The sequence below is a fragment of the Salvia splendens genome, chromosome 4 (genome assembly GCF_004379255.2).
Source record: "Salvia splendens isolate huo1 chromosome 4, SspV2, whole genome shotgun sequence".
Taxonomy (NCBI): Eukaryota; Viridiplantae; Streptophyta; class Magnoliopsida; order Lamiales; family Lamiaceae; genus Salvia; species Salvia splendens.
Window position 1 is genome coordinate 36,921,672 of NC_056035.1, and position 27,116 is coordinate 36,948,787.

Below are 27,116 nucleotides of genomic sequence, written 5' to 3' on the forward strand. Positions count from 1 at the left end.
TTCAAGCAAATCACAAGTACTTTTCTAAATTGTCTTCAAATATTCATAATTAATCAAAATACATTAACTAATTATCGTAGGGTGAAGAACTGTTTTAAGCAATCATAACATGACGCAACACTACGCATCTGGAGAAAACGAGAAAATTCTTTTTTTTTCTAGGGAACTTTAAACATTCCATAAAAGGGGTATTTTGTTGGGTAATTCCCACAAAGGGAGTAATGCATGACGGACATGCGTTTTTAAAGTAAGACGTATCTCGGTCACGCGTCACTGAAAAAACACATTTTTTTAAAAGACGCATGAGTTTCATGCGTTTTTCAAAGAGACGCATGTGGTTCATGCGTCTCTCAACGACATAAAACTACTTTCGTCATCTGGCGCCCCCCCCGGAATTCACCCGCGACCTCCTCCCCAACTACTTCAAGCACAACAACTTCTCCAGCTTCGTCTGCCAACTCAACACCTACGTAACTCTCTCACTCTCTCTCCCTAAACTTTTTAAATCATTTTAGGGTTTTTTTTAATCTTCGGCAATTCAATCGACGCCGGCGGCCACTACCATCACCATCAAGCCTTCTTCCCTTACCCTTCCCGCGTCAGCATTCCGATTCCGACGAGCAGCAGCAGCACTACTCCTCTCCCCCTCCTCCGCCGCCTCCACATGCTGATGGAGCAACCACATGCTGTTGCGGTGGAGCAACCACATGCAGTGGAGAATCTAGTTTTATGTGTTGAGAGACACACGTGGCACATGCGTCTCTTAAAAAAACGCATGACGCTCACGCGTCTTTAAAGAAAACGTGTTTTTTAGCGACGCATGACCGAGATACGTCTTATATTAAAAACGCATGTACGTCATGCGTCACTCCCTTTTTGAGAATTACTTAACAAAATACCCCTTTTATGGAATGTTTAAAATTCCCTAGAACAAAAAAAGAATTTTCTCGGAGAAAATTCACTTTAAATCAAATGAAATTGTTCAACTTCTACAAATAGTTTTAGCTTTCATGTATAAATCACTTAAGCATGAAGCATATGTAGGTGTATGTAATATATACACTCGTTGAATCAGAGTTACAATTGTTCTCATTTATAAAACTTACGACCCTCTTTCCTCCTCTTTCAGCTTATGCACCAACATATATGCACCACGAAGAATGTCCATCATATATTTACCCGAAATTTACGACTCATCCATGAAGACGGCCCCATGTCCATTAGCTTTCAAGAACTTCTTCAACAGGAGAGCTATTATAGCTATAGTAAGCCCGAAAGCAGCCAGTGTGAACAAACGGTCGGCTGCTGGTTTATGAACCCTATTTTCCGACTTATGCAACACTTGCTCACTAGTTGTGGGCGCGGTAGGAACTGGCCTTGACGACTGTGAAACATTTGCCTCAGAAGGAGTTTCATTGGGTTCTTCAACGATTCCATTCTCTTCAGATTGGTGGGAAGGGGCTTCTGTAGTTTCCTCTACAATGTCTTGGGGAATCTGCTGAATTTCTTCGCTGTCTGTTTGTTGTGCTTCAGAATTCACGTTGCTCTGAGGCAGCGACTGTGCTTTGCTCAGCATGTATTCATGAATCTGATGTATGTAGCATTGACTTAGAGATGTATGATGGAACAAATATAAGAACATGGGTTAGGGCAAGCATACCTCATCAATCAGCTTTTGTCGTTCTGGAGACCCGAATCTAGGAGCTGATTCACGAGATTTAGTTGCAAGAGCTCGCCTCTCTTCCTTTGGGTAATCTAAGGATCCCAAAGCCCCATTTGGGCTGGTAGGCATAAATGCGATTAGTGCTACCAATGCAGTACGAACTGCAAGAGATTCAAACAGAAGTAAGTTCCACATATATAATCAATAGTCAATATAGACAGTGAATATCTGCAAATTGATAAATTTACCATCATGAAAGATAGTAGTATGTCTTTATGCGTCAAATATATGAAGTTGTGACTCACAGCAAAAGTCCCCAGAAAATATCACATACTATTTCACAAATAGATAAATGTTCCATGAACTAAATAATTTGAATTTGACTAGTTTACACAATTGTGCATCCAAATATCCTAGTTCAAACCTGATAGCACAAAATAAACTTGCTAAGCTACAGTCAGAAGATGCTTTCAATAACTGAGCTTCACTACATGGTTACATAAATTCATGCACAAGCTGAAGTTCTGAACTACCATAAATATCTTAATCATGAACATACCACTCCAGGATGGCTGCCAGTGCTCAGGGTGATGATTTGAAATGCTCAAGCATATCTTGGTCTGAGTTTCGAATCGACCATTTGGCTGGAAAAGAAATTAAAAGATGTCAGACAATAAAGAAGTTGTTCCCTGCAGCAGAAGATTATTTGCTTCAAGTGTGCTGCTTGAGCATATGATCGATCCAATACCGTTAATAACATAAACGAAGGCGGCTTAAAAGGGTACTCGGAAGGCAACTGAATTCTGCCGTGATATATTCCTCCCTCAAACTCCGAGTCTCTTGGCCCCCTAATAGCAAATTGCCATTCAAATATATTCTCCTGGCAAAAAAAAAACATGGGGGGTTACTTCAAAAGTTGGGACAACGAAATAGCCAAGCAACCAAGTTTTGAACACAGCATCATGAACTATTGATAAGAAGAAGTATTCATAATGCCATCAAAAGAGACTTATAATTTACCAAATCACTTGTTCCTGACCTAAAACAATGTATACTTCAATTATCAAATTAAGTTATATTCGCAGCGAGGAATCATCAATAGGTAAAAAGAAATTGATGAATAAATATTTCTAAGCCGTAAAACGTATTGGAAAATCCACCGATAAATTTTACTCCATAAATTATCCATTGGATAATCCTTATGGAGAATTCATCAATGCGACATATTCAGAAATCGCTAAACATTGTAATTCTCAGAGAGAAATTAGCTGGAGATGACATCGGAAATTCACGGGGAGATAATTGGATCGAATAGTATTATTTTTTCGATGGATATTTTCCTAACAAAATTTAAAAGCGAACTAATAATCAAAATAAAACAAAATAGTCATCTCCACGAAAAGAATCTAGCTGGATACGTAATGTAAATTTTCAACGAATCAAATAAGAAAAATGAACACACTAAATCCTCAGTAGGGGATTCAATACCTCGAGTGGAAGGCTGACGAAATCTTCAGAAGGATTTGATTGCATTTCCTTCACCTCCTGCAAAATCCTCTTCACCGCGGGGTTCTTCCGGTTATACTTATCCTCCGCCATCTATCTCCAACGGCAGATCGCACCTATCACGAATTAAGAGACGAAGAATTTTTGCGAAAATGTTCGGGATTGGGATACAGAGTGTGTGTGTGTGTTTGGTTTGATGAGATAAAAAAAATTGGAACACCTTACAACAGATGACGCGTGACGTACGCGTTGGATATTTATTGGGTGTTTACTGCATTTTCTACGGTGCGAGTCATTGCGGTTTCAACTGAAGTCGCGCATCTATTTAATAAGTATTTATCCATATTGACTTCAACGACTCAATGAAAATACATGAAGATAAAAGGTAAAAACATATTTTTGTTGAAAAAAATTAGTAAAATACTTTCTCAAATTCCTTTCCATTGGAGAAAAAAAATTATGAAGAAAAAGATAAATAGTGTATTTCTCATTTATATCTCTCAATTTACTCTCCCTTGAAAATGCTCCAACCACGGATGAAAATCAGATTAAAAATTAGAAATTTAAATATATGTTTAAATGTTATTTTACAAATTTTATCTGAATATTATCTTGATCTTATAGAACCGTTGCAGTTTTAGATCACATTTCACATTACCAATAATTTTTTATTTTTTATTTATGTTGATTATATTATAGTAACAATTAATATTAATTTCATTAATTTTTATAATATAAAAATCTAAATTAATTTTTTTTCTCTAACTTCAAAAATATAATAAAAGCATAAATTTAACTTTGGTTTTGTGTTTTATTTGTAAAAATAATTATATTAGTAATATGTTTAGATATACTTTCATTTTAATAGGATAGAGGGAGTATTTAAATTAGCTAATTGAAATAATGGATTATATTATCTTAAAAATAAGCATTTCGCAGAGTTTATTGTGTGTTCACGGTTTGTGGTTACTAGTTTCTCCGTTCCTGGAAAGTATGGACATTTTAGTTTTGTATCAAACCCATTACTAGAAATAGATTGAGAAAAATATTATATCTAGTATCCCAGGTATCTCATTTTTATTAATGGATAAAATTGCCCTCCAAATACAAAATTTCCTTGGGGGTATTTTCGTTCGAAAGTCGCGATGAAGTGTGAAAAATGACTATCGTATATTTTTAAAATCCAATGATTATTTATGTGCGAAATGCGTATTATGGACTAAATATGCAATTCACTCTTGAAGATACTAGTTTGTGTATTTTAGTAAAATATTTGACATTTGAAATCTTTATAATATCATTCAAGATCTTTTTGTGCTTTTTAGCCTTTTTAAGTGAGATGCAGTTGCTTTCTACTTCTCTTTTCTATTGCACACACTACCTTTTTTTTATGGCATTCTATCTTCTATAATTATCGCTATCCTTTTTATGTTCTTGTTTAGTTATTTTCAAGGATTTTATCAGTTTTATCAGCCTTTTATCATCTACTATATGTTAATCAATTTCATTCTCTTATTCTATATTTTACATAATTATTTAAAAAATAATAATTTAAATGGAATATAACGTCATGGTACACAACTTATTTTCCAAAAAATAGTAATACTCCATTTCATCTCATGGCTCAATTGTTTAATTTGTTTTAGTGGATTTCTGAACATAAAATTGATCTAAGTCGAAATAATTATAATTTATACAATTGCAAAAATTGTGATAAAGGTGACAAATTTTAAATGTTGTGTAGTGTGAGAAGTTAATATTGATTAGGTGCAAAATGTTCATGGATACCCTCCTATTTGGAGAAAAGGTAGTGTAGTACTGCGCTCACTATAAATATGATTACTGTGCAACCTGAAGAGTAAAGAAGAGTGAGCACTAACACACTGAGCTCAAGCAATTGTCTTGTATCCCTTTCGCCTCTCTGCTCGATAAATGCGCTCCTTTTGAATCGGATTCCAGTTCCATCGCCGGAATTCTCATATCTCCTTTTTATCTAGGGTTTAATCCGACGCTTTCTTCGATTCCGAATCGATCGGCGGAGCCGAGACGATGGCGTTTTGGTGGCCGCTGGTAGTTATCGCCTTTGCCGTCGCGATCTGCAAGTTCCTGCTCATGCTCATTCCGCCAAATGTGCCTTCGATCGACGTCGATGCCTCCGACGGTGAGTGTTCCGTTGGCGTTCGTCCTTGATTTGACCTTTGATTCGTAGCGCGTGTGTGTGTGGCGTGGCATAAATTTGCTCAAATCCTTTCTCATTTGTTAAATGTTTTAAGACTGAGCTGACGAGCTTAGATGCGGAGTACACTCAGCTCTGCTAGTGCTCTTTTTGAGCTATTTATCATAAATAATTAGTGTGATCGTTATTGAGTTTAGAACCGTTAGTGTTAATCCTTTAGGCATGTATACGTGAATGAGTATGGAGTTGTGCTCTACACCGAGTCACACGTGCACTCGCATTGTGACGCTCAAGTCAGCAGATCCGCAGGTCTTGTGATTCTAATGCTGCGGAAACTCTATTTTCAATCATATGATACGAGATAGGAAATAGTAAATGATGATGTGATGTTTGTGTTGTTGGTGGAGATATTACATACACTCATTACGCACGATTTTGTGTTGGCAGTGCTGGACGATGGGAGTCAGGCCAAGGAAAACAGCTTCATCTATGTAAGATTTACATATGTCCCTCTCTGTGCGCACAGACTTATTTGTATCTTCTATTAATATGTCACTATGCACTTCTTTTAGTGATTACTTTTACTGTCAATAGATTCAATGATTCTAAGGTTTTTTGTGCTAATGAAAATCAGATTAGTTTCTGAGTTTCAAACCAGCAAAGAATTGCAGTGAGACTATTGTTTATCATTTCTGAAATTTCTTCTTAATTACAAATGACCAACTTACATACCCAAAGTGGACCTGTATTTACTGAATTTCCACTACGCACAGTATATTGTTTTGATTCTACACTACATAAGGTTGTTCCACCAGGCATTCGTACTTTTTGAAATATTCATAGCGTGTCGTTGAATTGAGTGATTCTGACTGCTATCATGATATGCACTAAAAATCAATTCTCATGTAATCTGTCCACTGTTGCAGATACCCTCAAGGAGACAGACTGACAAAGTCCAATGCTATGAGCCTGCAACAATGAAATATCTTGGCTATTACCCTGCATTGAAGGCTGATGAGGTTTTTTTGGCCGGATAGTGTTGAATTCACAGCCTTTTTATTGTAGACACCTCTCTTTTTCTAGTGTCTTGCATACTGATTAAAAAATTTGTTGAGTTTTTGGCCTTTGAACTGCTAAAATAATTTCTGTTAATTTTATTTTGACTCGTGTCATTAACAAGCTCATGCATACACAGATACATTTTAATGAAGATTCGCCCTCCAACCTAGTGATTATTTACTGGGAAACTGTTCAGCTTTTGTAATATGATTTTTTTCCTTTTTGGATATAATGTTTGAGTTCTTTATTGGATGTATAAAAACTTGTGAGCACATTGCAACATAGTATATGGTACCCTAAAATTAACCTAGTGAAGTAATGTGCTTAGGTAAAAGAGCGTGTAGCACAAGCTAGGAAGGCTCAAAAGGCATGGGCCAAGAGTAGCTTCAAGCAAAGGCGCCAGTTTCTGAGGATACTTCTGAAGTACATTATTGAACACCAGGCACTTATATGCGAGTAAGGGCATCCCTGTTTTTTAAAACTGAGACTGATGGAAGTAAGAGCTTTGCAAATTTAATAGAAACTGTTAGGACGACTGCATATGAAATGTTGACTGGACAGTTGGAATTGTAAGGTTGTAATGTAACACATAAGTTGAAGTGAGCAATATCCTTTTTAAAAATAAATCAGCAGTTTTAAGTGAGAATATAAAAATTGTCTCTAATTAATGAAGCTTCAACATTATTTGACTCGTCTAGGATATGATGTGGGCTGCGAATTTGTTGGTGAAGTGCATTCAATAAACTTCACTAAGAAGATTGAATAGCTCTGACTGCTTAGAAGTAGTTGTTATTCCTAATTTCAGCATTACATCAGGCAAAGCACAGTTCTATTTTTATCTTTACTCTTATTCATATTTCCCTGTTCCACTATTCTATGGACTTTGTTGCTTACTTGTGTGACACTTCAAATAGAGTTTCTTCACGTGATACTGGAAAGACCATGATCGATGCTTCTCTAGGAGAAATTATGACGACCTGTGAGAAAATCACTTGGCTTCTAGCAGAGGGTGAAAAGTGGCTAAAACCTGAATATAGGTACACTAAATTTTCCTGTTTTTTCTCTCTCTCTTTGGCGTAGTATTCAACTTGAATAATCTCAAGTTACTGCTTGAGGGTGATCACTTGATCTTGCTTGACACTTTACTTCTATAACATTATGCTTGCATGGCTGGCATTTGTTGTTCTGACGGTCCAACTATATTTATATGTTCTCACCATCCATCTCAGATTGAATGTTATTCTAAAATTCTTGTCCTATTCCTGTTAAAGTTGTCATTATCTCACTGGCACTTGGGAGCTTAAGACCATGCATTTACATTCACTTTTTACCTAATAAATGCAGGTCATGCGGGAGATCAATGCTTCACAAGACAGCCAAGGTGGAATTTCATCCCCTTGGTGTTATTGGGGCCATTGTTTCGTGGAACTATCCATTTCACAACATATTTAATCCAATGCTTGCTGCAGTATTCTCAGGAAACAGCATTGTGATTAAGGTATTTTCTCTTTTCATTTGCTTTTCAGAGGATGTATATTTCTTCAAATGCTCGTGCATATATTACTTCCTCGTTCATGGTTTAGAAACTTCCTTTGAAAGCACCAACTGATTTCATCTAGGATTCTAGTTTTGTTTGCTAGTCTAAGTTTTTCCATTATTTGTAGAATATATTTTCACATAATTGGAATACGCTCCAACTTCCCACATGTAGAAAAACTTTATCTCATAAAAGAGTTTCGCTATTAATTGTGGATTTTAGTTATCATTCCTCTGCTTCATGTGTTTCTTTCTTCATACTTCTTGTTCATATAATTGAACTGAGTTTAATAGTATCACATAGCCAATCCACCCATGGCCTGGTGACTGATGTCAAAACTTGGATCAAGGGCTAAGGGCTTTAATACATGCCTATACAAAATTATACTCTCTCCTATAATGGGACACAACTGATTACAATACGAATACTATGACACTTTTTTGCCAAATACTTTCTCATGGGGATGAGGCTTTTTTATGCTTTAGGTTTCAGAACATGCAAGCTGGTCAGGATGTTTTTATTTGCGTATAATTCAAGCTGCCCTCGCTGCTGTTGGAGCTCCAGAAAATTTAGTTGAAGTTATCACAGGGTATGCTTCTGTAATTTCGTATCCTAGTACAAGCTTGTTCTTGGTTAATCTAATGAGGAGTCCACTTTCCTGCCAGGTTTGCAGAGACAGGAGAAGCTTTAGTTTCTTCAGTTGACAAAATGATATTTGTTGGATCACCTGGCGTTGGTAAAATGGTCAGTATCTCGTACGAGAAACATCATTAAATTTGTTACAAAATTATATCTATTGTCTTAACTAGATCTGCATAAAATTATTTATAATATTTTCCTTATTACCATCACCATCATCATGTGTGTGATACTGCAGATAATGAGAAGTGCTGCAGACACACTGATACCAGTTACCCTTGAGCTTGGCGGGAAAGATGCATTTATTGTATGCGAGGATGTTGATGTGCCTCATGTATGAACAAACAACTCTTTTTCACTAGATTTAAGCATTTAGCTTCCACAATTATTCATCTTAAACCTGAAACCTGCAGTATGCAATAATTTAATGAGCTACAACTTTTTAGGTTGTACAAATTGCCGTAAGGGGCGCTCTGCAATCAAGTGGCCAAAACTGTGCTGGGGCCGAGAGGTTTTATGTTCACAAAGACATCTATGCAACATTTGTTGCTGAAGTTGTGAAAATTGTGAAAGCTATTACTGCTGTAAGTCTTACATCCCTGCAGTCATGATTATGTGTGATAGTAAAATTTTGATGTTATCCACAAACAACAACCATGTTTGAATTCGTTTAATGGTTGGATGTATATCTGATTGAGAATACTTCTTTAGGGTCCTCCACTTGTTGGAAAATATGACATGGGAGCAATATGCATGCAAGAGCATTCTGAAAAGCTTCAGAGCCTGGTGAACGATGCCCTCGACAAAGGAGCTGAGATTGTTGGTCGAGGAAGTGTTGGGAATATCGGTGAAGGGGCTGTTGATCAATACTTCCCTTCAACTGTGATTGTAAATGTCAATCACACAATGAAACTGATGCAAGAAGAGGTGCTGTAATTTCTTAATAGTCACTAATTGGACTTTCACGTAAAGGTGCTTTTTTGCATTTTTAAAATTCGTTATTCACACGCAGGCTTTTGGACCTATCATGCCGATCATGAAATTCAGTAGTGATGACGAGGTAGTCAAACTTGCTAATGACTCGAAGTACGGACTTGGTTGTGCTGTATTTTCGGGCAGCCAGCGACGAGCGAAAGCAATAGCTTCTCAAATACACTGTGGAGTTGCAGCTATTAATGATTTTGCTTCATCATACATGTGCCAGGTAAATGCTACACTATCATTTATAGGTGACTTGATATAGATAGGAATATACTAATTTGACTCTCATCATCATTTGTGTTCTCGGGTGATTATTATGGACGATATCTTGTATACACTATAATATAGGATAGTCCACCAATTAAATTTTTTGAGCTTTTTTCTATTGTGTAATCATTAAAATATATATTCGATCATATTTGTTGTCAATCTATTCGATCCTTCAAAGCAGACAGCCCCTTTAGTTTGTCTCATTGTGATCCAGCTTGATTGTTCGATTTATATTTCAAACCCCCTTAGATATATAGGCTAATCCACCGATGGTTTAGCTCAGATTTTGTTTGTGTGTCTCAGTCCCTTCCATTTGGTGGTGTAAAAGACAGTGGGTTCGGAAGATTCGCTGGTATAGAAGGGCTGCGCGCTTGCTGTCTTGTTAAGTCCGTAGTGGAGGACAGATGGTGGCCGCTCGTCAAAACCAAGATACCAAAGCCTATACAGGTTAAGATTCAGAAGCAGATATTTCTCAAGAAAAAGTTGATTTTCTGGCCACATCTTGACTTCTTTGTCTACCTATCTATGCACAGTACCCTCTCTCAGAGAACGGCTTTGAGTTTCAAGAATCACTCGTGGAAGCACTGTACGGTTTGAATGTCTGGGATCGTCTACGGGCATTGGTGGACGTTCTGAAAACCCTTTCTGAACCCAACGGTCGAAAGAGCAATAAAAGAGCTGACTGAAAATGTGTGGAGCTACTCAATATTTCCAAGGTTTGTCTTAAATCTTCGCCCTGAAGCAATTGGTCTTTCTTAAATGGACTTAGTTCTGGTGGATTTGAATGATCTTTAGTCTGTATATTCTGTTCTGCCACTGATATAAAACCCTTGGCTCTTTTAATAACTTTCCTATAGGAGAACGCATCTCATCTTTCCTCTATTGAGTTTTTTTACTCTTTCTTTAACTTCTATTAATATAGTTTAATTTTACAATTAGTAATAAATTACAGTCATCCATTCATCATTGATTAAATCTACTTTATTACACTCAACAATTTCACCTAAAATTTCATGTCAGCCATCTTGAATAGGAGTAATATTTTAAAATTACCTTTCAGCATTTAATTTTTAGTTAATAGGCTCTTATTAGGATTTTGATTATTCACCAATTACAATATACTTCATTCATCCATCAAGAATTTGCAACAATTGCTTTACTATGTGTCCACAAAAAGAGTATGCAACAATGACTGTATTAGGAGTTTAGAAAGAATTGTGCAATTCCCTTTTTTATTCTCATAACACTTATTATATAAAAAAATACACAATCTATTACAAAATGTGTGCTTCAACATTTATGGTTCATTTTTAGTGAAAAGGGGAATGATTATTATTTAGTATGTAAACATATTTGGATAATAAATAAATTTAATAAAGGAGAACAAAAATATTACAAATAATCCGAACTGTTACATATAGAGTTTACATGAAACATTGATTGATTCACTCAGCACTTGATTGCGAGAGTGACTTCCCAATCTGCCGTGCTTTGATCTTGCTCCATAAATCCTTCACAGCTTCCCTTCCTTCTGTGGTTGGCGATTGCTACAACGAACTTTTCCTGCCCAAGCATTGTTGGATATATGATTTGTTCTTCCTGTATCAATTTTTCCATCCAAAATAATTAATCAGAAATGCAGATGTAATTACTATAACTGAGAATTTAGATGCCGTTTATTTTTCATTTGGTATTGAAATATTTCAAAATTCCAGTCCATCAAAATAAACAAGGATAACTCTATATATGGGTTTTTTCTTTTATTGTTCTAAAATAAAACTTAGATTCCGTGAGTGTAATGGACTTTTTTTTGTTCCGATTTTGGGAGAGACGCATGACCTTCATGCTCTCTTTTTAATGAAACGCATGACGGAGATGCGTCTTTAAGGGAGACGCATAAGGGTCATGCGTCTTTCTAACGACGCACAACCATCATGTGTCTTAGGGAGAGACGCAACTCCCTCATGCGTCTCTTAACCCATATATATGAAACCATTCTTGATTGTTTCTCTTTTATAGAAACATCCTTGAATATTTTATGTTTCACTTTCGATGTGGGACAAAATCATTCTTGGTTGTTTCTCTTTTATAGAGACATCCATGAATGTTTTATGTTTCACTTTCGATGTGGGATAAAATCATTCTTGGTTGTTTCTCTTTTATAGAGACATCCTTAGATGTTTTATGTTTCACTTTCGATGTGGGACAAAATCATTCTTGATTGTTTCTCTTTTGTAGAGACATCCTTGAATGTTTTATGTTTCACTTTCGATGTGGGACAAAATCATTCTTGATTGTTTCTCTTTTGTAGAGACATCCTTGAATGTTTTATGTTTCACTTTCGATGTGGGACAAAATCATTCTTGGTTATTTTTCTTTTATAGAGATATCCTTGAATATTTTATGTTTCACTTTCGATGTGGGACAAAATCATTCTTGGAGAAATGCATCTTCTTTAATTTGTCGGCGTCCATCTTATAAGAATTCTAAAGTTAAGCATGTTTGGCTTGGAGAAATTGTGAAATTGTGAAATGGATTACCCTAAAGTTAAGCATGTTTGGCGTCCATCTTTAATTTGTGAAAAGCATATACTTTCTCCAAATTATTAATTTAGAAATATTTATTTTTTGGCATAGAATTCATATATATTTATTTAAATTAAGTGAAAAGAGAATAAAGTAAAAAAAAGAAAAATAAAGACGATGATATTTTACATTTTAAGAAATGTTTCATTTCTAATAGAATAGATAAAGTATAATTCATAGAAAAAGCATAGAGGAGTTCATTTGTGATTAAAAAAGTATTGAAAATAGATTAATTCAAGAGAAATTAGTAATTTATTTTCGGCACCTTTATAAAAAAATCCCATAAAAATCAACTAATTTTTCGTCCTTGATTACAAATAAACTCACACCGCATGCGATTGCTAAATTGTTTTATTAAAAATCATCCAATATTTTTAATTAAAAAATATATTTTATGGTAAGAATTTTGAGGCTGTTAGAAAATAAAATAATATTCTACTCCCTCCGTCCTATTAAATATGCAACATTTGTTTTTCGCCACGGGATTTTATGTAGTGTTGTTTTGTGAGTTAATGAAGAGAGGGTAAAGTAAGAGAGAAGAAAAAGTAGAGAGAGTATTGTTTTCATTTTTAGAAACGTTTCATTTTTAATGGGACAGACCTAAAAGGAAAACGTTTCATTTCTAATGGGACAGAGGGAGTATAAAATAAGAGTGTTGGACGTGATAAATGATGATCCTAAGAAAGGCAAAAGTGTTGGATGTATCTATAAAATATAAAACAACCAAAGATGATTTTGTCCCACATCGAAAGTGAAACATAAAACATTCATGGATGTCTCTATAAAAGAGAAACAACCAGGAATGATTTTGTCCCACATCAAAAGTGAAACATAAAACATTCATGAATGTCTCTTTAAAAGAGAAACAACCAAGAATGATTTTGTCCCACATCGAAAGTGAAACATAAAACATTCATGGATGTCTCTATAAAAGAGAAACAATCAAGAATGATTTTGTCCCACATCGAAAGTGAAACATAAAACATTCAAGGATATTTCTATAAAAGAGAAACAACCAAGAATGATTTCATATATGGGTTAAGAGACGCATGAGGGAGATGCGTCTCTCCCTAAGACGCATGATGGTTGTGCGTCGTTAGAAAGACGCATGACCCTTATGCGTCTCTCTTAAAGACGCATCTCCGTCATGCGTTTCATTAAAAAGAGACGCATGAGGGTCATGCGTCTCTCCCAAAATCGGAATAAAAAAAGTCCAGTACACTCACGGAATCTAAGTTTTATTTTAGAGCAAAAAAAGAAAAAACCCCTCTATATATGAAATGTAATTATGTTACCTCATGCAAGAAAGCGAACTCATCGGGTGAAATCTGCAGCAACTCAGCAGCAGTTTGGCCTATACACGAAGCAAAGACCTTTCCCGTCTCATCCGCGATAGTAATTTCCAGAAGGAACGTGCATTCCACTTCGCCCTCGCAAACTCTGCCACAGAATTTGCATTCAGCCTCTACATTGGGTGATGGTTTCTCAACAAGATGACCGAAAATTGAGTGCATGAATCTCAAGTCCACGTGGCAATGTTCGACCTGAGCTACCCACACTTGACATACCTGAAACATTATGCAAATTCAGGCCAATGCTATTGGGATGTTAACACGCACCAATCAAATTTAAAATAGGTTAAATTTGAATTCATCGAAATGCACCTATAACTATAAGTAACAAAATGAGTATTCAAATTTATTGTTTTCTAAACCGGACATATAAGAGCTCATTTCGGTTTGATCTACATTTAACAAGAATATATAGCTGCACATATTTTGATAAGAGTATAATACAATTAACTATAGTACGATGATAAACGAACTAAAATCATTGGTCACGTCTTACCCCTAGAACAGTGGCATATTTAGAGGGGTGATGGGTGCTTTAGCCCCCATAACTATTTTAATAAAAAAAAGAAACTTGTAATTAGAGTATTTTACCCAATAAATAATTTTAAAACCCCCTAACAATTTTATCATCATAGAATTCTTATTTTAGCTCTGTGCCATACATATAAATTTTATATAGTGTGATTCAGATAAAAACTTTTTATTGTGAAAACACCTGCATTGAATCTATCAAATAACTTTATAGGTTTATTGCAAAAATTCTCATAATGCTCGGATTAAGATTCTATTTTTAAAAAAAATTGAACCATTCCCTACATATATTATACTGTATATCAAAGCTTGCCACACCACTACTCACATGTAAATAGCGGCAGGGGCGGACGCAGAAATATGTAATGATAGGAGCTGAGATTTATAAATTTTGTTTTAAAGTATATTTTTGAGTAATTTAGATAATTTGTTGGGGCTTTTACATTATAATTTACATTAAATTTGAAGAAATTTTAAAAACAATTAGTAGAAAAAAAACTGTAAAAAAATATTCATTGAGGGCTTAAACCCCACCCCCAATACACATGGGTCCGCCCATGAATAGCGGCACAAAGAAGCTTATAAGTAAAATTAAGTGCCACTTAAAAAAATTGGTAGGAAGCTGTTTGATGAAGAAATGTAAAATGAAAAAGGAAACGTACTTGCGCGCCCCTTGTATGGATGGATAGATCAGAAATGCACGATAATCTGTGAAGAGTGGGCGTGTTGAGGAAAGCTAGCAAACAGCTCAAATTAAAGAATGATGATCCAGCTCTATTTTCATACCATGATACTTCAAGACTGCAATCATCATAAATGTTTATGCAAATTGAAATTGAAGCAGAAACTATAAAAACAGATACTCCCTCCGTCCATGAATAGGAGTTCCGTTTTTCTATTTTAGTCCGTCCGCGAATAGGAATCCCGGTTCACTTTTACCATAAATGGTAATACACTAACTCATTCCACTAACTCATTCCACTCATATTTCATTTAAAATTAATATATACAAGTAAGACCCCGATTCTACTAACTTTTTTTCCACCTATTTTTCTTTATACTATTTCTTAAACCACGTGCCACCAAGAAATGAGACTCCTGATGGCGGACGGAGGGAGTATATTATAAGGTACTCCATTATAAAAGGTTATATGGGAGAGTGGTCACCTTTTTCGTGGATTAAGAGAAGAGCTTAAACCAGATATGAAGACTGTGTGGCCCTTCCCGAGTCTTCCGAGGGACCTAAAGATAATTGACGTATAATCACCATCATACCGGTTATTACTTGATAACAATTAAGGTAAATAATCACTAGATTCATAGAGTTCACTCCAATTTTCAATTGCAGCAAGAACTTTACTTTCGATCCAAAATTTCTGAAACTAATGGTGAATTTTAAAATGGTAGTCAATGCAATTGGATCATGTTTCATATCCCTACATTATCCTGGTAGAAATGATACAAAACTTTATATAGCTTTGCTTACCAAGATTTTTCAAAGTGTAGGTGTGCCCATATAGCTCCAGTAGCATCTTCAATCCTCAGAGAGAAAATGCCTTTAGATGCTCTTATGTCGGTAACAATACCATATATGCTAATCCCCATCATTTTATCTCGTAGATCAACAATATATGACTGCAAAACTTCAACGATTGACAGATTAACAAATCTTTAAAATAGTAATGGAAGATAGTTTATACTTGTGCAGAAAAAACAATGCCCATCATATGAAAGGTTTGCATACTAAAAGCATCTTTCGAGTACGAACAATGTTAGAACATCAATTATGCGTTAACCAATTTAATTAGTCACCCAAGCTTAAAAAGCATTTATTTTCAAAGAACTCGAGTTTTTTGTCTTGTGCCGACAGCAACTTTTTTATGAGATGGAAATAAAATCCAAATGCGGTTGATTCCAAATCAAAGACTTCAATAAGACCTAATGAATTTTCATGAATGATGCAGTTTTCAAGGATCAGAGGGAGCTAATGATTGTCAACTGATCTTCATATCCGATGGAGAGAAGCCTTACTCGAAAGGGGTAGTTGCTGAAGTCAATGGACCCCTGAGAATCGCATGGTAATGTCACTTGAGAAACTAATGGTCCCTCACTCAGATTTGAGGCATTCAGCAGCCTTGATCCTTGAAAATGGTTTTGTGTCAGTGCTACGGAGACCTGATAAAGCGAAAAATCCAGCCACGTATCAGTAGAAGAAAGCATTTTAAAGAGAAAGTGATATGTGGATTTTTCATCTGTTACGTGTTCTTTGTGCGGAAGGGTAGGCACCAAATACAGCTGAGTTGCACTGCCATATTCCAGGCAAAGTTCATGGCTTGCTTCAAGGGAACTACCAATGAATGGCTTATCCAACGCAAGCATACTACCAATGCTGCATGACCAAGACAAACTAGCTTGTGTTCAAATGAAGAAAAGAGCAATAAAATATCAAAGAGAGAGAAGAATTAGTTTTGAAGTGACTAGCAAGGGATCAATTTATGATATACCTAAACAGATTGGCAATGAGTACCTGCTCTCCCCAGAGTGAAAAATTTAATCTCACACCATCATTATCAACAAGAGTAATTTGTTTCCTCTGTAAATTGCCATATTTCACATGGACTTCCACTGGTCCTATATATTCAATTCTGTCCACAATTTAAAGAAGAGTTTTATATATCAAATCAAATTTGCATAATACTTTAACTTTTGCAATTTCATCAAAACCTAGGAAATGCGCGTTTAATTATGAAAAATCAAGTGTCAGAACCAAGGTCCATTATTGACCATTAAACTTCATGCCCATAATTATTCAAATAATTTATTATTGCACTTTAGAAAACTTGAGACAAACTAATTCAGAAGTTAAAAAGGATCTGCAGAATACACAAAAAAACCCAATTGTGCTAGTTAGCTACTATAATACCTTGCATAAAATGAATGAGAGACACCTTTTACTTCATCAAGAGAAATTGTAGAAAAGGAATCAGTACAAAATTTAGCTGCAAGAAACATTGCATCATAATCTTCATCCTGTATTATGAAACTAGGTCAGACAATTGCACTACAGCCGAGCTGATTGCAATTCTTATAGAGGACTGAGGAGTACATGAGACTATATTTTGACTACTAAATAATTGTAGGCTTGTAGCAGAAGTTTTACATTCTTCGTAGCCATGGATATGTATATATAGCATTTTTATTTGTTTCCTATATACAGTGAACTTCTTCAAGCATGAAAAACTAGAATTAAATTTGTTTTCATAAGTTCAGTATGCCGAACAAACATAGTAGGATTATCCGAGTTTGATTTGGAGATAGAGGAAAAGTGGAATCAAAACCTACCTCATCTAATAGCACAACAAAGTATTCAGTTGGCAAAAGCCGTGGGCATCCTGAACTCCCTGCGGAAACTCGAAGATAGCACCCGGCTAAGAGAACTTCCCTGCCTTTCTTCAAAGGGCCATTACTGGGATCAGCAATATTATAAAACCTGCCTTTGAATACAAAGTAAGATCATCCACACAGACAATATTAAACGCATTATAATAGTTGCTTATTTTCCGGCGGCATTCTTTCACTTTATTTTTTATTAGTTCTTTTCTTTAAAAAAAATCTCTGCCAGGCATCAATACTTCAAAGGGGAATCAATAAGTAAGACAACTAACCAAGAAGCCTAAGAAGCAAACCAGCAGAAGGAACTGAAAAACAGCTTTTATATTACAACATAATTGTAGATCACAATTAAGAGTTAAGAGGATACACTATTACAAAGACACAACAATTATATATCCTACCGTGTAAAATAAATCAGACACATCACATGCCAAAGGAATAACCAGGGCTTGTTCATTAACTAGAGCAAAGCATTTTACAGGGAACTGTTGCAGTATAACAGTTCATTTTCTATTTCTAGCATTATCGGGGATAATAAAGCTTGAGTCTCTTATCATTTTACCTCCTGTGAAGATACAGATCTATAGTGTTGGAGCTCCATATATCACCCAAAGTCAGCATGCAAATATCCGTCCCTGCAAATTTAACCGTGGAAATGGATTACGGAAAACCAGTTTAACTCCGCGCAATAGTCTACTATAACTCAGCTCATTTTACAATGTATTTCTCAGGGGAACCAAAAAATGAAATCGGGCTGGATATAGGTGTCAAAAAGAAGAGAATAACGGCTAGTACCAAGTTTCCATAACTTGGTAATTGGTATTACAATAAATGAGTGAACTTTCCTAGATACATTTAATTAGTGATAGTTCCTAGTGTAATGGTGGTATTTCCTATGGTTGTAATTCCCCTATAAAAGGGAACATGTGTAACCTATTCAAAACTCCCATCTGCTGTGTACCTTATGAACCGTCTTCCAACAGGTATCCTCAACTTCAAAACTCCCATCGATACTTTTATCAACCATGAAGCCATACAGAAACCAACCTATCTCACCCTTGACCCGAAAGTCTTTGGTTGTACAGTCTTTGTCCACATCCCGAAACATGACCGTACCAAATTCTCTCCTTGTGCCGTTAAATGTGTTTTTCTCGGGTATGGGGTCAATCAGAAAGGTTATCGGTGCTATGACCCTATAAATAAGCACATGTATACTACCATGAACTGTGATTTTGTTGAGGGAGAATACTACTATAGCCAATCTAGCGGTCAGGGGGAGAGCCAACCACATAGACCAATTAGCGACCCACTAAATTGGCTATACATCCCAACGGACGCAATCCATCAGCCGGAACCTATACTAGGGGAAACCGAGCAAGGGGGAGATGAGGGGAAGGAAAACAGACCTATCATTGGCACAGAACTCAACTTAAACGAGGAAACAAGCCATGCCAATGAGCTATCAAAATCCACTAGTCAGGCCGCAGAGTTTGGTGACATCACCCAACCATCAACTCCGTCTTCGAATCCTGAGGTAAACAATCTTGCTGAACTCAACATAGTTCCTTTAGAAATCACTAACACTTACAGTGAAGGCCAAGAAGGGGACAGTGAGAAGCGGTATGAACTGCCACACAGAAGTACAAGGGGGATCCCTCCCAAAAGATACTCTCCAGATTGGAAAGGAAGGAAAACAACGTATTCAATAGCAAACATAGCTCAAAGACACCTCACAGAGATGGCCAGAGCATTCGAGGTTGCCCTATATGAAGAAGAAGAAATTCCTCAGTCTTTCCAAGAAGCTGTTAAGCACAAACATTGGAGAGAAGCCATGAAAAAGGAAATTGATGCCCTGATCAAAAATGGAACGTGGGAAAAATGTAGTCTACCAGAAGGGAAGAAACCAGTCGGGTGTAGATGGGTGTTCACCATCAAAAGACGTGCAGATGGATCAATCGAGAGATATAAGGCGCGATTGGTGGCCAAAGGATATACTCAAGTGTATGGAATTGATTACGACGAGACTTTCTCCCCAGTTGCTAAACTTGACACGATCCGGGCATTATTGTCAGTTGCAGCATGTAAGGATTGGTCGCTACATCAATTTGATGTGACAAATGCATTCCTCCATGGAGAATTAGGTGAAGAAAAGGAGGTCTATATGGCAGTTCCACCTGGATTTGAGACCGAATTTGGTTACAGGCAAGTGTGCAGATTAAAGAAAACTCTTTACGGCTTGAAGCAGTCCCCAAGAATCTTGTTTGGAAGATTTTGCCAAGCAATGGTCAAGCATGGGTTCAAACAGAGTCTTTCTGATCATACGCTTTTTACAAAAAAGAGAGGAGATAAGATAACTTGTCTCATCATCTATGTTGATGATATGATCATCACAGGGGATGACACAGAAGAAATCAACAACCTCAAGATCAATCTGTTTAAAGAATTTGACATGAAAGATCTCGGCCCTCTAAAATACTTCTTAGGAATTGAAGTGCTCAGGTCGAATCATGGAATATTCTTAAGACAGAGAAAATATGTCCTCGACATGTTGGCAGAAACTGGCCTCTTAGATTGCAAGCCTGCTGACACACCAATGATACCGAATCATGGGCTAAAAATTGTTGAGGGAGCTGAACCTGCAGATCGAGAGAAATATCAAAGGTTAGTAAGGAAATTACTCTATCTGTCGCACACCAGGCCAGACATTGCATATGCAGTAGGAATTGTCAGCCAGTTCATGCACCAACCACAAGAAGAACACATGAACGCAGCCTTACGAATAGTAAGATACCTCAAGGGCACAACAAATTATGGAGTGTTCTTAAGAAAAGGAAAGGACCTTGAAGTAGATGGCTATACAGATGCCGATTGGGCAAGTAATCCAGTCGATAGAAAGTCAACCGGTGGATACTTTACCTTCATCGGAGGCAACCTAGTTACTTGGAGAAGTAAGAAGCAAAAGGTTGTAGCCTTATCAAGTGCTGAAGCAGAGTTCCGAGGCATCAAGAGTGGACTCATGGAGATCATATGGCTTAGGAGATTACTTACTGAGATCGGTTTTCCCCCAAACCGAAAGAGTAAGTTATTCTGTGACAATAAAGCGGCAATCAGCATATCAGAAAATCCAGTACAACATGATCGAACCAAACACGTTGAAGTCGATCGCCACTTCATTAAAGAAAAATTGGAAGGTGGAGTCATAGAATTCCCGTTTGTGCGATCCGAGGAACAATTGGCTGATATCCTAACCAAAGCAGTGAATCCCAGAATTTTTTTTGGCCAAGTTGAACATTGGAGATACCATTGCTCAACTTGAGGGGGAGTGTCAAAAAGAAGAGAATAACGGCTAGTACCAAGTTTCCATAACTTGGTAATTGGTATTACAATAAATGAGTGAACTTTCCTAGATACATTTAATTAGTGATAGTTCCTAGTGTAATGGTGGTATTTCCTATGGTTGTAATTCCCCTATAAAAGGGAACATGTGTAACCTATTCAAAACATAACAGAAAAATACAATCAAAACCATTCTTCTATCTTTGCCACCATGTTCTACCTCCAATACAACGCCTCTCTCGATTACCATCTTTAAGAATAGGCACAAATATGTTGTTTGAGCATGCTATGTGGAACATAACAAGACATGCAGCATACCTGGGAGAACAAAAACATTTACTATAACTGCTTCAATCACACTGCTCAATGGTAAGAATCTTTTCTCATATATCGAATCAATTGTAATGGTATTCAATAGCTTCGCTCTCTTGTGCTTCTTCTTCAACTTGGCAATAAAATCAGACTGTTTTTTCAGGGCTCCACTTCTATTTTGCTCATTCCAGGCCTAGACACACTCAGCCAAATACAGGACAGATCATGTGAATAGGTATTCTAAATTATACATGAGATCCTATTAAACTCTGCGAGTCATGACACATATCCAAGGATTCATAGCAGATGAATCGCTGCAGCATAATTTACTCGAGCTAGTAAAACTCCTTTAAATGAATAGCCACTTGGCTAGATTACAAACTTCAAAGAGACATGCTCATTCATTCGGTCACTCCATATAACTATGAAAGCAAAACATCTATACATGATTATCCTTATTGTGTTCATGATTCAGGAGATGACTACATTTAACATAGCAGCATTACCATTTTCGAAGAAAAATACATAAAAGCAGGGGCAAAATCGGCATAAAAGTAAGAATAGCACAGAAATCAAACTAACATACCAATCTACAGCTCTGCGATAGTTCAAATGAGAGTAAAAAAGATATTCCACCAGTCAAAAACAACAACAAATTCCAATTCTCTCCACTTCCTCAGAAGTGAAACCTACGTTTCTATACCGAAAACTAATTAAATAATCGCGACCAAAATTCAAAGCAATTTTCACCAGAATTTGTAAAACACATATACCAGAGAAAGCTCGGAGAGGAGAATAGCAGGCGTCACACCGCTCGAATACGCGACGCAGGTTCTGAGAATCCGATTCGCAATCCAGCTCCAGCTCGGGCGCCGCGTGGGGTCATCCTCCTCTGAATAACCCGAGATCTCGTACAAAATTGATTTGCGCTGTCGATGAATTTGAGAAACGGATCGTCTTCTTCGATAGCATCCGATCGCTCGGTATCCATCATAGTGGACTCGTTCTCCATCATGAAGTCGCCCAGCACCTCGTCATTTGGAGAGTCCATTCTCATCAGACCTAGAGAGAAAGAGAAAGAGGCTCGATGACCTAGTTGAAATTGAATGGCGGGTTTCTGAATTTATAGCTTCTGTTTTGGCGCGGGAGATCTTCAATTATTTATACTGAAACTTCATTTTAAATCACAAGAAGACACCTTACTTTCCGTAATAATAAAAAAATAAAATATATCCACACCCCTTTATATTAATATACTCCATATAATTAAATCTGCACTGCTTGGTTATTTGATTTCTTTCTTTCTTTCTGTTTAGTTTGATTTCAATTTTATAGTATGCTTTAAATTAAATTTATAGCCATCAAGTTGGGCTTTCACCTAATCAGGGTTATATACTACTAAATAATTCATTATTAAGATTCATAACTCCACAATTGTAGTATATAAATTGTTTAAACTTTTATTTCTTGAAATAAAAATTGAATATAATTCATAGAAGTATATTACTATTTTATTTTTGTAAAAAATGATACTACTATTAGAATAAAAATACTCGTATGATATTTGTACACAGTGGTAAACAGAAAATTATAGTAGGACATTGGATCCCAAATTCCTAATTTATCACTTAATAGTACACATTTAGCACAGTTGTAAAATAAAATGGCATCATAAAATACTTACTAAAATCTGAATTGCACAAATGCTAATAGATTTTGATTAGTACTCCACTACTTTTCAATGAATTTTTTATGAAGATTTTGTGACTGCTACATTTCATTTTCAGTTTCTTTTTCTTGGAGAGAATGATCATTTTCCAAGAAAAAATCTTGAAGAAAAAAATATTCTGAAAATTGTGTAGTGCAAAATGCCAAAATCACACAAGTATACAACAAAATTTACAACTTATCTACGCTTTTCCCCCCTCCAAATTCACCATAAGCAGAGAAACCTGCAAGCTTCACTCCTTTGCCACTGCATTGGCATTATTGCCCTCTGATCTTCTCACTTTCGTGGCAGATGCACTGCTCTTCGACCAAGACGATGGTGCAAATCGAACCTCAAGATTCGAAGGATCCAACGACAATTTCTGTCGTACAAACTCATTGAGATCAAAGCCACTTCCACTCCCAGCTGCATTACCCTCACCGTTATCAGCAGAAACTCCTCCAAATTGCTCCCTTGCAACGCGTTCCTCAGTTGTTGTATCGCCTTTCTCTAAGTTGAGAAGCCTCTTTATGCTGTCTACTGCCGGATCAATGATGTCCAGGAATCCCATGATCCAAGAGGCGTCGTCCACAATCTCAGTACGCTGATGCAAAGAATCGAACATGACTGTTTGTGTCAAGGTTGGTGAAGAGAGACAAAAAAGGTGGTTGTAGTAAAAATGGCTTGCCTGCTGGAAGTAGAGGTTGCGAATTTCCTCTGCGCGTATGGAGTTGCCTTGATCTTCTTCTAGAGATGCCCACGTCATCCATGTGACGTAGCTTTGGGAGTTTATGTTGAGGGAAGATCTGAATAGTCTCCTTGCTGCTGATAGATTGCCAACTCTTTGTTCCAAGACACCCCAAGCCTGAGGTGGAGCAAGTGTATCTTAAGAGTAGTGAAGGGTTTCTTGCGACATGATCTTGTTGTGATCAAACCTCGTGAGAAGTTGGGATGGGACCACGATACAGACTTGGAAATCAAATACAACCGTGCAGGTGAAGAGCATCGCTTACCTGTAGGCAGCGAGCAGCGCTTTCTGTGGTTGAATCTATTGATAGAGCCTTTAGGTAAAGCTCTCTAGCCTTGGCTAAGTTTCCTTCTTTCCATTCCATCCAACCCCAAGCCTACGAACACACACGGGAGAGAGAGGGGGGGGGGGGTCATGGACTAGTTGAAGTGTCTAATGTGTAGTCAGAGAGAGAGAGAAAATACTCACAAACCACACAGGCTGATGTCTTGAATCCAGTTCTGATGCTCTCTTGAAGAGGACGCGTGCTAAATTTGCAGTCGAGTATCTGTATTCTAGCAGCGCAAGCGACTGCAGAAGCACCGGATCTCTCGGATTCACAGCATGCCCTATCATCATAAGCTTCCGTGCTAAGTCTACGTTTCCTAAATTACCTTCAAAGACTCCCCAAACATGCCAAGCGAACCTATTCTTGGGACTCGACTGAACAGCTTTCTACATTAATGAAAAACATCAAACAGCATTCTCTCAGACCAAAAACAGAGTTCTTGAACAAGCAGAAAAATCAAGTGATTTTCAAGAGCATACCTCAAAAAGCCTTCTAGCAGCGTATATATTCTCCTGCTTTGCCTCAAGCTGAGCCCACGCCTTCACAACGAATACACAACTTTCAGTGATAAAATAGTCGACAAAACCATCAGAATCAGAGATTCCTGATAACTTACTAGCCAACTAGCACAGCTTCTAGGATTGCACTTTGTTGCCTGCTTGAAGAGATAACGAGCTTGTTCATACCGTTTTGATCTAACTTCAAGAAGAGCGAGTGTTTGGTAAATGTACTCGTTTCCACCACAGAACTTGAGGGCTTTGCCTAGAAGGTGCCTTGCTTTCTTGATATTTCCCTCCTTCATCTCCATGACTGCCCATCCGTGCCAGGCCGCAATGTGCTTCTTGTCAGCAACTGTGGCAGCATCAAAAAGTTCTCTAGCTCTCCTTATGTTGCCCATCCTACTCTCAAGAACAGCCCAACACTAGTACAGAAGGAAAAAGAACTCAAGTTTTACTTTGGATGTCTCTCTATCTCTCTTTCTCTCTCCTCATCTTATGTTGGCTTCCAACAAATCAACTCACTTATCTCTCTCCTCTCTCTTTATGTATGATGTGAAATTAAAAGATTATAATTTCTTCCAACATGCTAGTTTATCTCCCTCCTTCTCTTCATGTATGGTTTGCAATTAAAACATTATAATTTCTTTCTATAATGTTTATCCACATTAACTCTTGGCATGGACTAAACAAAACATTATTGGATCTCTCTCTCCCTTCCTCTCTATATCTTCATGTGTCTTTCATGTATGATATGCAATTAAAACATTACAATCCATATCCCAGCTTGCAACTAACCTTTGATCTCTTTCTCAACCTATCAATTAACTAAATCTTGAAAATGATCAAACATCCATAAACAGAACCGCAGTAAAACCAATACCGAACACTGTGTTTTCTTGTAATCTAAATATCGTATGAAGAAAGCATTTACCAACCTGCCAAATGTATGAGTTTTCTCCTTGTGTAGCTTGGCACCCCTTTTCATATACAACCCTGGCTTCATTCATCTTAGACTGTTTGCACAAAGTCTTCCCCAGTGCCACATAGGGCCTCCCATCTTCTGGCCAATAGTTTATACACTTCAAAAATTCACATGATCACACATCAATTAAGCTCTCCAAAATGTATCAAGAAACTCAAATGAAAGCAAGATGCAGGCTCAATGCTAGTACAATGCAAGCTCTACTAATTATAATCAACTAAAAAAAACATGTAGGCTCAATGAATATTTCACCAAACAAGTTACACTCAACTCAAAAATGATGTAGCCCAACTAGAAATGAACTTCAAATATCACAAAGTTCTAGCACACATACATATGCATATAAAATAGGGGTGTACTCGAACCAATATCTACCTTCCTAAGTATCTCCTCTGCCTCTTGAAACCGATAATTCCGCGCCAAAAGCTTAGCTTTGTACAAAGCCAAATCCAAATTCACCAAAAGGAGCTTCTCCTCGGAGCTAGGCTCCACCAACTTAGGCTCAAAAATCGGCATCTTCTTCGCGAACCGCGATAGCCCTTGGTCGATTTTCGAAGAGGCTGCGCTCTCCTTCAGCTTAATCCCACTCCCACCATCAGCTTCACCTCTCGGTTCCTCCATAACCGGCCTCCGAACAACGAGCAATTCCTCTAGAGATTTCTTGGCCTTGATGATCTCCTCATCAAATCCATCTCCATATTCCTCCATTTCAGCTTTGGATGCAGAGTTTTGAGGGTTCTCCTGAAGAGCTGGAGGTGATGACGAGTCATGAGAGTGTATGTGTAGCAAAACTCGTTGTGTTGGGGAAGAATTGGGGGCTTTCAAGGGTGTGATGAGATGGAATTTTGAGTAGTTGGGGTTTTGGGAAGGTGAGAAGAGAGTGAATTTTGAGCTTGAAGAAGTAGTAGAAGAGGAAGAGAAGATGCTCATTTCCCTTTTTTGTTTCTTTTCTTCTTCTTCTTCTTCTTCAGTGATTTAACAGATAAAACTGTAAGCTTTCTTCATGAAAATGTGTTTGGGCTGTTGAATGACCTAAATGCCCTTGTATTTTAGTGGAGAAATTTCAGTGATTGAGGAACCACAGAAAAATGTAAGTTTTTTCTCAATGAAGAAGATGATCCAATGTCCTAAAAAATGCACAGCTGGTTAACTTGCTTTTTCCTCTATGTAGCTTTTGGTGTGTGTGTGTGAGAGACATAGAGGAAGAGAGTAGTAATGATTATGGACAAATGGGGCATATAGGATTTTCAACAAAATAGAAGCCACTGGTTAGAAATTGGCCAGGTAGCCCAAACTATGGATGGCTCAGACAATTATCTGAGAAGTAGATTTTCTTTGCCACGTGGCAGTCTTTTGTTGGAAGATGTAAATATCAAAAAGTGATCTTTCATCAAGTAAAGTTTTTTTATAAATAATAAAGCATGGTAGTCTTTTGAAAAGCAAAATTGTCATACATGTCTCGTAATCTTATTTTGATTTATTTGTATTTAAATTAAGAAAAGTTAGGCAA

At 36.9% G+C, this 27,116-nt stretch overlaps 4 protein-coding genes across 8 annotated transcripts; 1 reads left to right on the forward strand and 3 right to left on the reverse strand.

Moving 5' to 3' along the window:
- Positions 1-942: 942 nt before the first annotated feature.
- LOC121801502 (ubiquitin-conjugating enzyme E2 32-like) lies at positions 943-3,403 on the reverse strand. The gene is made up of 5 exons (XM_042201005.1): positions 3,152-3,403; positions 2,412-2,543; positions 2,223-2,307; positions 1,661-1,824; positions 943-1,588 (listed from the first exon to the last, which is right to left on the reverse strand). The coding sequence occupies exons 1-5, from the start codon at positions 3,260-3,262 to the stop codon at positions 1,187-1,189; spliced, it is 894 nt and encodes a 297-aa protein (XP_042056939.1). The 5' UTR covers positions 3,263-3,403; the 3' UTR covers positions 943-1,186.
- Positions 3,404-4,971: 1,568 nt separating this feature from the next.
- On the forward strand, positions 4,972-13,874 carry LOC121799788 (aldehyde dehydrogenase 22A1-like). 5 transcript variants are annotated; one of them, XM_042199262.1, is made up of 15 exons: positions 4,972-5,073; positions 5,167-5,330; positions 5,793-5,836; positions 6,272-6,364; positions 6,733-6,860; positions 7,319-7,441; positions 7,749-7,902; positions 8,427-8,530; positions 8,607-8,685; positions 8,819-8,914; positions 9,027-9,164; positions 9,292-9,507; positions 9,593-9,784; positions 10,135-10,278; positions 10,365-10,713. In XM_042199262.1, exons 2-15 carry the CDS (start codon positions 5,219-5,221, stop codon positions 10,515-10,517), a joined length of 1,776 nt encoding a protein of 591 aa, XP_042055196.1. In that variant the 5' UTR covers positions 4,972-5,073; positions 5,167-5,218; the 3' UTR covers positions 10,518-10,713. The 5 variants fall into 5 exon arrangements, with proteins under 5 accessions (XP_042055196.1, XP_042055197.1, XP_042055195.1 ...); XM_042199263.1 differs by having other exon boundaries at positions 5,022-5,037; XM_042199261.1 differs by adding an exon at positions 13,751-13,874 and having other exon boundaries at positions 5,024-5,330; positions 10,365-10,547.
- LOC121801087 lies at positions 11,190-23,154 on the reverse strand. Its single transcript, XM_042200545.1, has 14 exons — positions 23,115-23,154; positions 22,114-22,370; positions 21,347-21,533; positions 18,255-18,327; positions 17,642-17,789; positions 17,223-17,329; positions 16,804-16,944; positions 16,559-16,688; positions 16,331-16,474; positions 15,786-15,934; positions 15,467-15,541; positions 14,962-15,100; positions 13,712-13,984; positions 11,190-11,430 (listed from the first exon to the last, which is right to left on the reverse strand). Exons 1-14 carry the CDS (start codon positions 23,152-23,154, stop codon positions 11,281-11,283), a joined length of 2,013 nt encoding a protein of 670 aa, XP_042056479.1. The 3' UTR covers positions 11,190-11,280.
- On the reverse strand, positions 23,036-26,828 carry LOC121799790 (protein high chlorophyll fluorescent 107-like). The gene is made up of 8 exons (XM_042199265.1): positions 25,982-26,828; positions 25,560-25,703; positions 24,741-25,046; positions 24,604-24,663; positions 24,265-24,510; positions 24,062-24,172; positions 23,737-23,913; positions 23,036-23,652 (listed from the first exon to the last, which is right to left on the reverse strand). Exons 1-8 carry the CDS (start codon positions 26,534-26,536, stop codon positions 23,302-23,304), a joined length of 1,950 nt encoding a protein of 649 aa, XP_042055199.1. The 5' UTR covers positions 26,537-26,828; the 3' UTR covers positions 23,036-23,301.
- Positions 26,829-27,116: the final 288 nt, after the last annotated feature.

Bases quoted from the DNA above. Each gene is read 5' to 3' on its own strand.
- LOC121801087 (XM_042200545.1), bottom strand. From the start codon at position 23,154: ATGATCATTCTCTCCAAGAAAAAGAAACTGAAAATGAAAT. The intron at 16,945-17,222 runs GTATTATAGTAG...AATTGTGGACAG, and splicing joins TCTCATTCATTTTATGCAAG to AATTGAATATATAGGACCAG. The intron at 11,431-13,711 runs GTAACATAATTA...AAATTGATACAG, and splicing joins AGTTCGCTTTCTTGCATGAG to GAAGAACAAATCATATATCC.
- LOC121799788 (XM_042199262.1), top strand. From the start codon at position 5,219: ATGGCGTTTTGGTGGCCGCTGGTAGTTATCGCCTTTGCCGTCGCGATC. The intron at 9,165-9,291 runs GTAAGTCTTACA...ATACTTCTTTAG, and splicing joins TTGTGAAAGCTATTACTGCT to GGTCCTCCACTTGTTGGAAA. The intron at 9,785-10,134 runs GTAAATGCTACA...TGTGTGTCTCAG, and splicing joins CTTCATCATACATGTGCCAG to TCCCTTCCATTTGGTGGTGT.
- LOC121801502 (XM_042201005.1), bottom strand. From the start codon at position 3,262: ATGGCGGAGGATAAGTATAACCGGAAGAACCCCGCGGTGAAGAGGATT. The intron at 2,544-3,151 runs GTATTGAATCCC...TTTTTTTGCCAG, and splicing joins TCGTCAGCCTTCCACTCGAG to GAGAATATATTTGAATGGCA. The intron at 1,589-1,660 runs GTATGCTTGCCC...TACATACATCAG, and splicing joins GACAAAAGCTGATTGATGAG to ATTCATGAATACATGCTGAG.
- LOC121799790 (XM_042199265.1), bottom strand. From the start codon at position 26,536: ATGAGCATCTTCTCTTCCTCTTCTACTACTTCTTCAAGCTCAAAATTC. The intron at 24,511-24,603 runs GTATGCTCTTGA...TCATTAATGTAG, and splicing joins CTGCTAGAAGGCTTTTTGAG to AAAGCTGTTCAGTCGAGTCC. The intron at 23,914-24,061 runs GTAAGCGATGCT...GCTCCACCTCAG, and splicing joins GCGCTGCTCGCTGCCTACAG to GCTTGGGGTGTCTTGGAACA.